At 39.4% G+C, this 14,479-nt stretch overlaps 1 protein-coding gene across 1 annotated transcript; it reads left to right on the forward strand.

Moving 5' to 3' along the window:
• The first annotated feature begins 10,155 nt into the window (after window positions 1-10,155).
• Window positions 10,156-12,045, forward strand: LOC114508061 (olfactory receptor-like protein OLF3). The gene has a single exon (XM_028526059.2). It carries the CDS (start codon window positions 10,172-10,174, stop codon window positions 11,123-11,125), a length of 954 nt encoding a protein of 317 aa, XP_028381860.1. The 5' UTR covers window positions 10,156-10,171; the 3' UTR covers window positions 11,126-12,045.
• The last annotated feature ends 2,434 nt before the right edge of the window (window positions 12,046-14,479 follow it).

Raw genomic sequence — 14,479 nt, forward strand, 5'->3', positions numbered from 1 at the left:
CTCTGACTTTCTAGAGAGATCTGAGCCTTTGAATATAGGTGGAGGAGGATGGAGAATAACTTACTGAGGGAGAAGAAGGGCATGGGAGAGAAGGTAGAGAGGATAAACCATCACAGGGAGAAACTGGGCATCACCAAGGCCCTGTCCTTGAGAATTGGGAGTGGTGACAGAAATTAACACTCTGATGCACAGAGCTCCTGGGGACATCTGTCAGCCCACATGGCTAATTCAGCCACTGCTACATCTCATTAGGGCTGCGTCTGAACCAGTTTTGGGGCCCCTGTGAACTTGCTCCCAGCAGTGGCCCTCACATGTCAACTAGTCCGACCAGTGGGTTCTTAGCCTAGGAGTCAAAGAACCTGGGAGACCTCATCTCTATGGCCTTTCACTTTGTTGGAGGACAGCACTCTTAAAACCCACCTTAAACCCAGACTGATGTAGACATGTCCATTTTGTCAGGCATGAACTGACTTCTGAGAGCTCCAATAGAGCCCTGTCAACAAAGGGTGCATGTACACAGAGGCTTCTGGAGGGGCAGAAATAGAACTGATCTGATTTTTGTTAGGCCCTTTGGATCAGAAGCATGGATGCTGAAGTCTTTTCACCCTAAATAGTATGGTCATTGTAGTAAAGTAATTCTGCTTTCCAGAAGCCGGAGGGTCATTTTGTTCTATAGGATTCTCAATTCTAAACTTTAGTCCTGGCAGAGACAAGGAGTGAAATGAGGGAAATTGGGTGGGAAGCAAATCTTTAATAATTGGAGTTCCTATAGATGAGTTTTGCATTTTGGGAGGAATACACTTAGAATCGTATCTATACAATATTTAGTTAGCTATTGGTATTTCTGATATTTCTATACTTCTGAAGTAGAAGTATATTACTTTTCTAGAAAAGATAAATTTTCAATCAGTTTAAAGTATCTTTTCTCCCTTATTTCCCTAAGAGTATGCATACTTAGTATTTGGGTTTTTCTCCCAATGATAGAAATTTGAAATATAAAAGGATTAAATGGATTACTTAATTTTATAGACACTCAGAATGTGAACTGAGACTAGAACTGAGGTCCTCTGTCTCTCATTTCAGGGTTGGTTCCTCTAGAATGGGCTGTGGGGATTGCACGGTAGAGACAAGGTAGCCTCAGGGAATTATACTGCAGAAGAATACCCTGATCTTGCCTACAGGGGATAAGAGACACAAAGAAGGCAAGCATTTACAGAATAAAGCCATGATAAAACATGTCACAAAAGATGAATTGCACATATTGGAGAAACTGGGTCTCAATAATTAGGCTCAGTGTATGTGAAAAATCAGACAATAAAATCCACATATGAAGTAGATAACAAGACCTCAGATGAAAAACTAATTGCCCTCTCAGGATATAAAACCACTTTTGAAACATCACCTACCCAACTGGTACTGGATTTTCTGTTTCCAAACATTAAGGTGAGGCAGACATTCTTGCCCACAAGGCATTTGGTGCAGACAACATCCAAGTACTCGGCCACAGATCAGATGGGTCTTTCTCTAAATACAAGTGCCTTGACAGCTCAACTGTGTCAAGGTTGGCTCTGGGTTATTTGATCAGCATGAAGGAAAACACAGCTGTACGCGTGGCACTTGCCTCCCTGTGCTCTGATTCCGTGTTCAGGACTTTTACGTGTCTCTGTTAAGATTGTAGAGGACTCCAATAAGAAGGCCAATGTGATTAAGACTCAACTCAGTGTTACAAAAGATGAGACACAGACTTTCAGGGCAAATAAAGGTTTTGGCGTTTTATCCTTTAGCTGTTGGGCAACATCTCTATATGAATGGGAGATAATAAGAGTATTAAGCTCATCTTTAAGCCTCATTATGTTTCAAGTTGGATTATTGAGGCTGATCTAATAGCTTGTCTATCCATGCACTCTGAATTGGCATGAATAATGAAAGGATTGTTATTCTGAAATACAATAATACTAGAAGGGGAGTAATTCTTCTATAGTGTGCATATTTCCTGAGTCTTTTCAAATCAATATTTCTTTCTTCTTAATGTGGTGGAAAAGGAGAAGTCATTTATGAAGCAGTCAGTCAATAGAAGTAGAAAATAAAGTTTTAAATGTAAAATATGCTCCTCAGCATGGGTTACTAAGATGTGGCACTGAACACTGAAATGGAAAAGGTACGCCCATGTGTCAAGCCCTGGGTACTTCCTTCTTGGCAAAGTTTAATCAAGTATTTTTGAGTGTTGGTCCACAGAGTAGCAATGGAAACTAACTGCAGTTAAAAGTGGATTAAAAACACGAATAGCAGGATTTGAAGGCATCTCCAGAGAGCCACAAGTGATGAACCTGTCTGTGTGGCACCAACATGTGAGAAGTTCCACCAGTGTTCCTTTGATTTTATCTGTGGGTCAGGGTTCTCATCTCTCTAGATGAGCAGTAGCTCATTGTTCTTCAAGGCCTCATCAATAGTGTTGGAGCAGGAGTGTGGGGAGGGTGTGGGGAAAGCTAACAGGGTGTCTTATGTTGAGAAGCTGTCTTGTCACTTGGGGCTATTGATGCCCTTTCCTCTCAGGCATACTGCAGAGCTATGGGGAGCTGGGCATGGAAGGGGACCCTGTCCAGGAGATGAACTGCCAATTGTAATGGACTAGTTGGAAAATCCTGATTTCTTTTATTCCAAAATGCTAGCTGCTTAGGAAAAATATTACCAAAACTCACTGCTTGATTTATCATTAGAAATATATTTAACTTGACTTAAGATCTTGACTTTCATGCTATTCTCTTTTAAAGTGGGGAGGGAAGAGGGCAGTTTTAGAGCTATGGCCATTTCTAGTGGCAGCAGGCTTTTGTTTAGAGAGTTGCAGAGATGGCATGAAACTATTCGGCTCATAGAGGAAGGGCTAGAAGACAGCTTCAGAAAAAGGAAGGCAGGAAGCTGCCAAATTTCATCCCTGACTTCTTCCCCAGATAAAGACGTGTTCTGGTTTTAACATCAGCTAGCATGGTTGTCTGAATTTTTCACTCTTCATCTTCTTGTTCAGGTGATATATATTTTCAACTGGAGATATTAACATGTAGTAGGAGGTTATAACAATAGGAAAAGTAATTGTGGTTGAATTTATGGAGGTAGAATAGGTTGAAAAATAACATTCAACTTGTTACAATTTACATCAGTTTTTACAGAAAATATAAGCTTCCACAGAATCAATGAAACAAATTGCTTTATTTAAAAACTGATTATAAAATTGGGAGTAAAAAGGAGAAAACTGTATTTGAACAATGATTAAAATAAAATAAAAAATGATTATAATGATTGACTAAAATTTAACTTGTAAATGGGTGTAACATGTGTTTTTGTGTGTGTGAAATATGAACACCTATTTCTTTGTCATAGACATAAAATATTTTAGTCCCAATATTTGCTCTAAGTAATAATTACTAGAAACTGGGAGAAGGCACATGGCAGTACTTTGAACTAACATCCAACAAAGGTAACATGTTTAATGAAAAAAGCTGCTCTTTGCAGCCCATATTGAACTTTTTCTGCCCATCAGGGTCATTCCCATTAAAACTCCCAGGTTCCATTCTTACTTGACCTGTGTTTAAGGTTCTATGTAACTGAGTTACAAGTTCATGACAAGATTGAATACTTCATATTTTAAAACTCCCATTTATAATTATTTCCTTTTTAAATCATTTGATAAAAAGGACAATGTTCAACATAAATGTAATCAATTTCAGGCATTAGTGATAATGCTTAAAGGAGAAAATTCATGAAGGACTATTTCAATGACACTTATTATATTATATCATGTACCGTGTTCTATTAGTTGTGGCCACAGTAATTACTCAATATACACCATGATTCATAAACCACATGAGGAATTTCTTTTTTCATGCTGTTTATATGTCAGGAGAAGAACCACAGGGGTATATCATTGTCCTGAGCAGGCATGGATTTTGTATTTTTGAGTAGACAAAGTTCAAAACATACATAGAAACCAGTGGCCTGAGGTTTGTGCTGAGTATGAGAGTGATATGATCCAAAGAATGTAAAGTAGAATTTATTGTTTAGTTAATCATTAATTATCTAAAAATAAAGTTATATTTATTTAAGGCATACACATGATTATATATATTTCTATGTATTTAGTGAAATGATTACTGTAGTCAAGAAAATTAACACAAAGTTCTCTCAAGTCATTACCTTTCTTTTGTGATGGACACCTAAAATCAACTCTTAGCAAATTTCCAGTATTGAGTACAGTATTAACAATAGTCATGATGCTGTGCATCAGATCTCCAGATGTCTCCATCCTAAATAACCACAATGTTGTACCTTTTTGACCTTTTCCTGCACCACTCTGACCTTCATAACCACTTCTCTACTCTGTTTCTCTGTATCTGACATTTTTGATAGCACATATAAGTGAAGTCATGCAGGTTTTTTTTTTTCTTTCTCTGTCTGGCTTGTTTCACTTAGCAAACTATCCAGCTGCATCCATGTTGTTGCAAATAGCAGGACTTCCTTCTTTTTCTAATCTGACAGATATTTCATTGTATGCATATATAACTCAATTTCTTTATCCAGTCAACCTCTGACAAACACTTAATTTGTTTCCATGTCTGTACTGTTGTGAATAGTGCTGCAGTGAACATAAGAGTTCAGATATCTCTTCAAGCTACTGATTGCATTTCTTTTGGGTGTATATCAGGCGTGGGATTGTTAGATGATATGGTAGTTCTATTTTTTATTTTTTTGAGGAAACTCCATCCTGTTTTCCATCCTGTGTTCCACAGTGGCAATTTACATTCCTACCACACTCTTGCCAACACTTGTTATCTTTTATTTTTAGTTTATTTTTTTATTTTTGGATAGTAACCATCCTAAAAGATCTGAGGTGATATCTCATTGTGGTTTTGGTTTGCATTTCCATGGTGATTAATAATGTTGAGATGTCTTTTCTTATGCCTGTTTATCATTTGTGTGTCGTCTTTGGGAAAATGTCTATTCAGGACTTTTGTCAATTTTTTAATTGGTTGGGTTTTTTTTTTGCTATTAACTCATATATGTCTTTATGTATTTGAAATATTAGCTCTTTATGAGAAGTATGGTTGCAAATATTTTCTTCCAATCCCTAGGCTACCTTTTCATTTCACTGTTGCCTTTGTTGTGCAGAAACATTTTAGTTTGATGTAGTTCCACATATTTATTTTTGTTTTTGTGTGTCAGTACCTTCCAAAAGCATTGCTAAAGCCATTAATAAGGAGGTGTTCTCTTTTTTTTCTGGGAACTTTCAGGTCTTACATTTATGCCTTTAATTCATTTTTGAGGTGTGTGTGTGTTTGTGTGTGTGTGTGGTATAAGTGCACTATTTCATTTTATTGCATATGATTACCCAGTTTTCTCCACACTATTTATTGAAAAGGCTGCCCCATTTCCCTTTGTGTATTCTTAGAACTCTTGCAAAAATTGAGTTGACTGTATGTTTGGGTTTATTTCTCAGTTCTCTATTCTGTTCCATTGGTCTCTGTGTATGGTTTTTAAAATTTTGTATTTTATTTTTAATTTTTTTTGCCAGTCCATACTCTCTTGATCACTATAGCTTTGCAATAATTTGAAATCAGGGACTGTTATACATCCAATACTGTCCTTCTTTCTCTGTTTCACCGGCCTGCACTCAACACACTGAGCCACACCAGCCAGGCCTGTTGTTCTTTCTCAGGATTGCTGTTCAGTGTGTTTTGTGGTTCTGTATGGCTTTTAGAATAGTTTTTCTATTTCTATGTACTGTTTGAATTTTGATAGGGATTGAGTTGGATCTGTGTATTGCTTTGGGTAGTATGGACATGTTAATAATATTCTTCCAAAATGTAAACATGGGATATCTTTCCATTTATTTGTGTCGTTTAAAATTTCTTTCACCAATATTTTATGGTTTTAAGTGGACAGATTGTTCATCTCTCTGGTTAAATTTAGTCCTAAGTATTTTATTCTTTTTGGTATTATCATAAATAAGATTTATGTATTTTCTTTGAGTTCCTTTTTGGATAGATTGTTGTTGATGTAGAAAATTTCAATGATTTTTGTATATTGCTTTTCATCCTGCAACTTTATTGAATTCATTTCTAGTTCTAACTGCTTTGGTGAGCTCTAGGATTTTCTCTATATAAGATCATGTCATCTGTAAAACAGATCATTTTACTTCCTCCTTTCTGATTAGGGTGCCCTTTTTCCTGTCTTATTGCCCTTGGTAATACTTCTAGTACTATATTGAATAAAAGGAGTGATGATGGGAAATCTTGCCTTCCTTGCCTTGCTCTGAATTTTAGAGAAACAGCTATCAGTTTTTCCACTTAGATTATGACACCGCCTGAGGGCTTTTCATAAATAGCTTTTACTTTGTTGAGAAACATTTCTTTTTGTATCTATTTTGTTGAGAGTTTTAATCATGAATTGATGTTAAATTTTGTCAAATGCTTTTTTTGCAACTATTGAGATGATCGTGTGGTTTTATCATTCATTCTGCTAATGTGATGTGTCACATTGATTTACAAATATTGAACCATCCTTGCATCCCTTGGATAAAGCCCACTTGGTTATGGTAAATAATCCTTTTGCTGTATTGTTGAATCTGGTTTGTTACTCTCATTTCATGGAGAATTCTTGCATCTATGTTCATCAGAGGTATTGGCCTATAGTGTCCTTTATTTGTGATGCCTTTGTCTGGCTGTGGTACCAGGGTAATGCTAGCCTCCTAACACAAGTGTGGGAGTATTCTGGGTAGAAAAGAACTGAAAAGTGCTCACTCGCTTGATCCTTCTTATGGAGAACTACTAATTACTTGCCGTTTTGACTCTTAGATGAAGGATAATTAGAAGCTTGATCCTTTGGGAACAGCTGGAATAATATGAAGTCTACCCCTTCCAGTGAACCCCTTGGAGCCGTACATTTTTGCTTGTTCCATCTGCAATGAGCCCAGAGGAACAGCCCCAGGAATGCTTATGTGTCCCTTTAAAACTGCCTCTTTATTTTCTGTGGACCTAGGGGACTTTTGAGTGCTGAGCAGGTGATCTGGGAGCCAGTACCTGAGGTGGATGCCATAAAAGTTGGGTTGCTGGGTGTGTGACCCTGTCCCTTAGATCCTCAGAAAGAAGCTGGGAGTTGTGGGTTCCCTCCGAATTATAAGGCGTGGTGCCAGGGGTGGGGTTTACAACACAAATGTGTCTCAGCTTCTTCTAGTTGTTCTGGTGTGGGTATTTTCTCAACATCTAATGTGTAGGAGTCTCTCAACTAGTTTCTGGATTTCTCTCAGAGGAAGCTGATCTGTGTGTAGGCGGGAAAGTCAGGAGCTTCCTGTTCTGCCACCTTATTGACATCGTTTCTTTGATTGTCCATTAAAGAAGCATTAGGTACCTGGAAAAAAGGTGAAGTAGCCAGAGTTGTAACAATTTTTGGGCAGAGAACACAAACCTAAACAGGAGGAAGAGCTAAACAGGGCTGACTCTTAACTGGCCTTTGTCCAGCTGGTTTCAAGGCAAGTAGATGTTTCCTTAGGCTGATCATGATGGAAAGAAATAAAGGAAGGGGTGGGGATGGCGTTATCATGATACAGCAAGAAAGGAGGAGCTGTTGACAGGTGAGATCCAGTTTTGAGGCAGACATTAGAGAAAGGTTTATAAAAATGTATATCTCTAATCATGAATAAGAAAGGCATTTCTGGAACTACTTGTTTTGTCCTTTAAGAGGCAAGAGAATTAAATAGAGACAGTCTTCCCCTTTCTGCTCAGAGACCCTAAACTGACCCCTGTATGGGTTCTGGAGTGAGAAAAACACCTCTGTAATTCCTTCCATCCCTTCCGAAGCCTTTGTCTTCTCTGTTCCCTTATTTTGTACTTGGCAAGAAAAACAAAGTTCATGAATAGGCAGGCATGAAGAAATGATAGAGTTGGGACTTCTCAAATATATTTTAAAATTTAAAACATTTCTGTTTAATGTTCAAATTATTATTATAACATACTAGAGCTACCAAAAAAAAAATCCTCAGCAAAAGAAAACAAAAGGAAACTTCATTTTAATGTACAGCTCCATGAATTCATACCCTCTTTTCTGCTTTAAACAACAGAGTCCTTAAACACTTGCTTTTCCTTTCTCTCTTGTGTCAAGTCTTCTTTGCTTTCTTTTGCGTCCATTCACAAAGGGCAAATGTTAATAGGAGTAGTCAAAAATATAAAATGAAGAAGAACGAGATACAATTAAAATCCTTTTCCCCATCCCATCCCACGAAAGGATGAACAAATCAAAGCTATCAAAAAGACCAAAAGGACCAAAAGTCCTCAAAGCATCTCATTTATTCCTAAGTCCATAGATTAATTAAAGGTTGCCTCCAATTTCATTTATGTCTGAATTTGTGGAAAATATCTGAGAGAAAATCACATTTGCTACCTTATCTACCCCCAGACAGAGGCCACGGTAGAACTAATACTAGTCCTACTACGTACTACTAGCAGTAACAAGTCACAAGTACTTTTCTCATTATTTTTAACTTCATTTTTATTGTTTATATTATTACAGATGTCCCCATTTCCCCCCTTTGCCCACCTCCACCCAGCTGTTGTCCCTCCCCTCTGGCCATCACCACATCGTTGTCGGTGTCCATGGATCATGCATATAGGTTCTTTGGCTAATCCCTTCACCTTCTTTCAACCAGTCCCCTCCTCCCTACTGCCCTTTGACAGCTGTCAGTCTGTTCTGTTGTACCCACGCCTCTGATTCTATTTTGTTCTTCGGTTTATTTTGTTCATTAGATTCCAGATATAAGTGAAATCATAAAGTGTTTGCCTTTCACTGAGTGGCTTATGTCACTTAGCATAATAATCTCCAGGTCAAACCATGCTGTTGCAAAAGGTAAGATTTCCATTGTGTAAATGTACCACAGCTTTTTTATCCACTTACCTACTGATGGGCACTTGGACTGTTTTCAGATCTTGGCTTCCACAAACATAGTGGTGCTTATGTTCTTTCAAGTTGGTGTTTCAGGTTTCTTAGTGCCAGAAGTGGGGTTGCTGGGTCAAAGGGCAGTTCCATTTGTAATTGTTTGAGGAAACTCCGTACTGCTTTCCACAGTGGCTGCGCCAGTCTGCATTCCCACCAACAGTGCATTAGGGTTCCCTATTCTCCATGTCCTTGCCAACATTAGTTGTTTGTTTGATTTATTGATGGCAGCCATTTTGACCAGTGTGAGGTGACACCTCATTGTGGTTTTAATTTGCATCTTTCTGATTAGTGATGTCTTTTCATATGTCTATGGGCCCTCTGTATGACCTCTTTGGAGAAATAACTATTCAGATCCTTTGCTTATTTCTTAATTGCTTGTTTGTCTTCCTGGTGTTGAGTTGTATAAGGTCTTTATATTGTTTGGAGATCAAACCCTTATCCAATGTATCGTTGGCAAATATGTTCTACCATGTAGTAGGTTCCCTTTTCATTTTGTTGATAGTTTCTTTAGCTGTGCAGAAGCTTTTAATTTAATGTGGTTTTATTTATTTATTTTTTCATTTTCTTCTTTCCTCATAAGTTTTTTATTGTACATTTGAACTTACATATACTTGTGAGTTATAAAACGTTATCCTGTTTCACTTATAAAAGTTTGTCACTAAACCAGAATCACATAACCATTAAATACAATCAGGTTTCAAACTTAGGCACTCTGATTGTAGAACTTGTCACAAGCCTGACCCCTTCCCAATCTCTTCTTTTATAATGGATTGATCCATTTCATTATGATAGGTCTACTTGATATATTTAAGGCAGCTTTTATACATTTCCAATAGGGTTTTTCTTCACCATTTATCATTTTACCTACCACTGTAGAGTACCAGGATCTCCTGATCCTGAAGCCTGAGGTAAGTTGGTGAAGACATTGAGCTCCTGAAGCTGCACTGAATGGTGTCCAGGCTGAGCAGGTGTCCCAAAGGCCACATTATGTCCTCGTCTGGGTGCTGGCCTGTCTCTGATGCCTATCTGGATCCAGCCTGTGGTGATGGCCCGCAAGTGATCTGAAACATCTGGCTGAGACTGGCCAGCAGTAGGCAGTAGGTGTTCACAGAAAGTTACTCTTGCTGTTCTCTGACTCAGCAGCTTCTGTTCTTTCTGACTCTCTGCAGATTCATAATCCTGACATTTTTTAATGGGAACAGACAACCAGACGTGGGTGAGAGAGTTCATTCTCCTCGGCCTGTCCAGGGACTGGGACACTCAGGTGTCTCTCTTTGTCCTGTTTGTGGTCATGTACCTGGTGACAGTGCTGGGGAACTTCCTCATTGTCCTTCTGATCAGACTGGACGGCCGACTGCACACTCCCATGTACTTCTTTCTCACCAACCTCTCCCTCGTCGACGTCTCCTATGCCACGAGCATCGTCCCTCAGATGTTGGTTCATTTTCTTGCTGAACAGAAAGTGATCCCCTATGTGAGCTGTGCAGCACAGTTATTTTTCTCCCTGGGATTGGGCGGCATTGAGTTTGTTCTACTGGCAGTGATGGCCTATGACCGCTATGTGGCTGTGTGTGATCCCCTGAGGTACTCAGTCATCATGCATGGAGGGCTCTGTGCTAGGCTGGCCATCACCTCCTGGGTCAGTGGCTCTGTCAACTCTCTTGTGCATACTGCCATCACCTTTCAGCTGCCCATGTGCTCAAATAAGTTTATTGATCACATATCCTGTGAAATCCTAGCTGTGGTCAGACTGGCCTGTGTGGACATCTCCTCCAATGAGATTGCAATGATGGTTTCTGCCATTGTCCTGCTGATGTCCCCATTCTTCCTGGTTCTCTTGTCCTACATCAAGATCATCACCGCCATCCTACAGATCAGGTCCACAGAGGGCAGGAAGAAAGCCTTCCACACCTGTGCCTCTCACCTCACAGTGGTGGTCCTGTGCTATGGCATGGCCATTGTCACTTACATCCAGCCCCGCTCTGGCCCCTCTGTCCTCCAAGAGAAGTTGATCTCTCTCTTTTATGCCATTCTGACGCCCATGCTGAACCCCATGATTTACAGTCTAAGGAATAAGGAGGTAAAGGGGGCCTGGCAGAAACTCTTAGGGCAATTATCTGGATTCACATCAAAACTGGCAACCTGATGAATCATGAGCACCAGTTAGAGAAGAGGACTTCAACTGTGTGTTCTCCCACTTAACTCAGACATGACAGGCATCAACTGCATCGCCATGGCAACCAGGAAGAAGATGATGAGAAGTGTACTGATGGTGTGGGTAGGAGGCTGAGTGGTTAAGTGGGGTGTGAGATATGGGGGCATTTTTAGGTCCCAGCGGCATGTTCAGTAGAGTTAAGCACTGCTGTACTGGGGCTCACCCTTACTCAATCTTCATTCATATGGCCTGTGAGGAATGAAAAAAAAAATACCATTTACTGTTTTGACTCCTCACATTGTTTATTGCCATGGACCTAGTCATGGATGTAATTTGCACCACTATTTCTTGTTCATCCAAATTTTATACAAGGTTGTCATGCCTCTGTTGGGAACCATTGATTTCCATATGTGAAGCCTCACTTAAGATAATGTGTGGCGTATGTGGCCATATCCAATAGTTGTGTAAGTCACTATGCTTAGGAGAATGTTGCTATCAAGGTTGACTAAAATGTGTTTGTGTAGGACCCACTACATGTGAACATACCTTCTCTGTCTGATAATGGAAATAATTGAGTGGAGAAACATCAACTAATTTACTCTGATAAGGATATAACCAAGGGGCATTTGTACACAATGAAATTATTGGGTAAGGAACATATGAAATTCAGTTACAACTAAAAAAATATATGAATAATTGAACAAGAAAGTTACTGCATATACATGGGGTCTTATTCAAAGGACAGAACTGTCTAATTTCAGAAAATCCAGCAAAGCTATTCTCTGAAACTTTGGAAACAAAATAAGCAATTAAACAATGTAGTAAATGTATAAAATATCAGAGGTATAGTTAATCAAACAAAGCAATTTCCTTACAGCTTTAATGTGGATTTTGGGTTATCAGAATAAGTCAGTCTGTCATGTAGGTGTTACTGTCAAGTGTCCACATGAAGAGCCTTGTTGTACCCCCCTACCCCACAAGGCCCCACTCAACCTTTGTGAATCTAGTGGGCCGGCATCACCTGTGCCAACAAAGCTAAATAAGGTAAAGCGGGGAAGACAGGATTAAACAAGGGATAGGTATCGGAGAGAAGAGAAAGACTATGATGGTAGTAGCAGGCCTTCTCACTCTTTTTAAAAAGTCTCAAAGGGGCCCCTCTCTCCTTTCCTCTGTCTCTTCATTTAGCTGGTTGATTTGGTGATTTGCATCTGGGCGTTGGGCAACAGAAGTTGGAGTGCATCTGGTGGCCCCTGTTTTTTTCTGTGAAAGGACATGTGGTGCCCATTGCTCAGAGTCCAGAGGAGGAAACACAGGAAGAAGAGGTTTGGGAATGACAGAGGTTAGAAGTCCACCTGAGTTACAGAAAACGTGCCCCCTTTAGCTGTGCACACCACTCTCCACAGAAGTATCTCAAGTTTCCTCTTGGTGTCTTCAACTGCAAGGCCACAGTGGTCAAATTTTTTCCATTCAAGTGACCAACTTTATCTTTATTCCCAGCCTTTTCTAACAAAGTTACAGGTGATCAGTTTGTGTGCATCCATTTTGGTGAAGACACTGCTGTAGGCACGGTGGGAGTGTCAGGGTTGTGTTTAGACACGGCCGCTACCGCAGGAACTTGACAGTCTTCTGGGGCAGGGATTGGGACACCGTTTCTGTAAAGGGCCGGATGGTAAATATTTCAGGCTTTGTGGGCCATACGGTCTCTTACAGCTACTCTACTCAGCCACTGCAGCGCTGAAACAGCCAGAGCAACATAGGAATGAAGGAGTGTGCCCGGCACCAGTCATCTCAGTTTGTGGACACCGAAATTTGAATTTTATATCATTTTCACAAGTCATCAAATATTATTTTTCTTTTGATTTTTCTCAACCATTTAAAAAAATAAAAAGTGTTCTTGTGGGGCACACAAAAACTGATGGTGAGTAAACTGACCTGTGGGTATAGTTTTTTACACAATTGTAGGGCAAATAGGGCAAAATGCAAAGTTATAACACAAGGTATGCACAAAAAGAACTTGGGGAATTCAAAAAAAGAAAAGTTTGCTTTTTTTTTTCTTGGACGTGGACCAAAGGTTATATTGGTGAAGTGTTCTAAGAGAAGATGCAGTTATTCTCACTCCAGTTTGCATTTCAGAAGGCATCTCATTGATCACAGTCATTTAGGTTCAATTGCCCAAGATCTAAGAACTCCGTACTAATGGGTAAATCATGCCTTGAGCATCTTGAGATACGGGTATCAGTACTGCTTTGATTATTGTTAATTTGGGCACTATTATTTTACATTAGAATAGTTTTGATTTTTAAAGCGTTTTGATATCTATTGTCTCATTTCTTTTGCTTTATTAATTCACTGAAAGGGCTTCCAGAACAAACTACGATAGACTGGGCGGCTTCAGCAACAGGACCGTATTTTCCCACAATTCTTGAGACTAGACGTCTGAGGTCAAGGTGTTGGCAGAGTGGCTCACTCCTGAGACTTGTCTCCTCGCCTGGCGATGGTCATCTTCATATGGTTTTCCCTCTGCATGTCTGTGTCTTAATCTCCTCTTTTAAGGACGCCAATCATACTGGATTCTGGGCCCAAACTAATGACTTCATTTTAACTTAAGTATCTCTGAAGACCATTGGGTCAGGCCCAGAACATTCACATATTTAGTGAAGATTATTGCTGCGACTGTTATAGCCCTTTGATTTATCCTTTATTCAGCAAGGCCAGGAGAGGTGGCATTGGTTTTCCCACTCAAAATAGGAGGAAACCAATGTCAGGAGAGAATTTGGAAAAGCTACAAAGGATTTAACTTGCTTGATATTTTATTTTCTTCAAAATTACTGAGGGTTATTCTAAGGCAAGTAAAGATCTTTAAAAGAACTTTTCATTGCAGACAACTTTAAAGAGGTGCAGTTCTTCTGAGGGCTGTCATGAGTAGTAAGTGCTATCTAACTCTTATTTAAGTATTTCATAAGTATTATATAAAACCTCTGTGTGGATTCAGTGAGTGCTAAGTGCTATCTAAGTGCTATTACTAGAGGTCAAGTGAAAGGCAAATTTGTGGTTGTCTGAGAGCATTCAGAGAGTCCTAAGAAGACACATAAGAGGAAGGAGACAGTGTAACTTGGAACAATTCTTTGCCCTTTTCTGATTTTTCTTATAGTTTTGAAATACAAAGACATGACTGGATGGCACACACACATAGAAATTAGGGAGAAGAGCCAGTTTATGGCAAGATGATAATTTTGCTTTAAGATAGATTATCTAAACATATGTGGGGTAGACATGGGATGACTGTAGAGACCATGTGACTCAGCTCCCTACTGTCAGTAGAGGGCTGGCAGCTGGTCTGACAGT

This window comes from Phyllostomus discolor, chromosome 10 (assembly GCF_004126475.2).
Source record: "Phyllostomus discolor isolate MPI-MPIP mPhyDis1 chromosome 10, mPhyDis1.pri.v3, whole genome shotgun sequence".
Classification (NCBI taxonomy): domain Eukaryota; kingdom Metazoa; phylum Chordata; class Mammalia; order Chiroptera; family Phyllostomidae; genus Phyllostomus; species Phyllostomus discolor.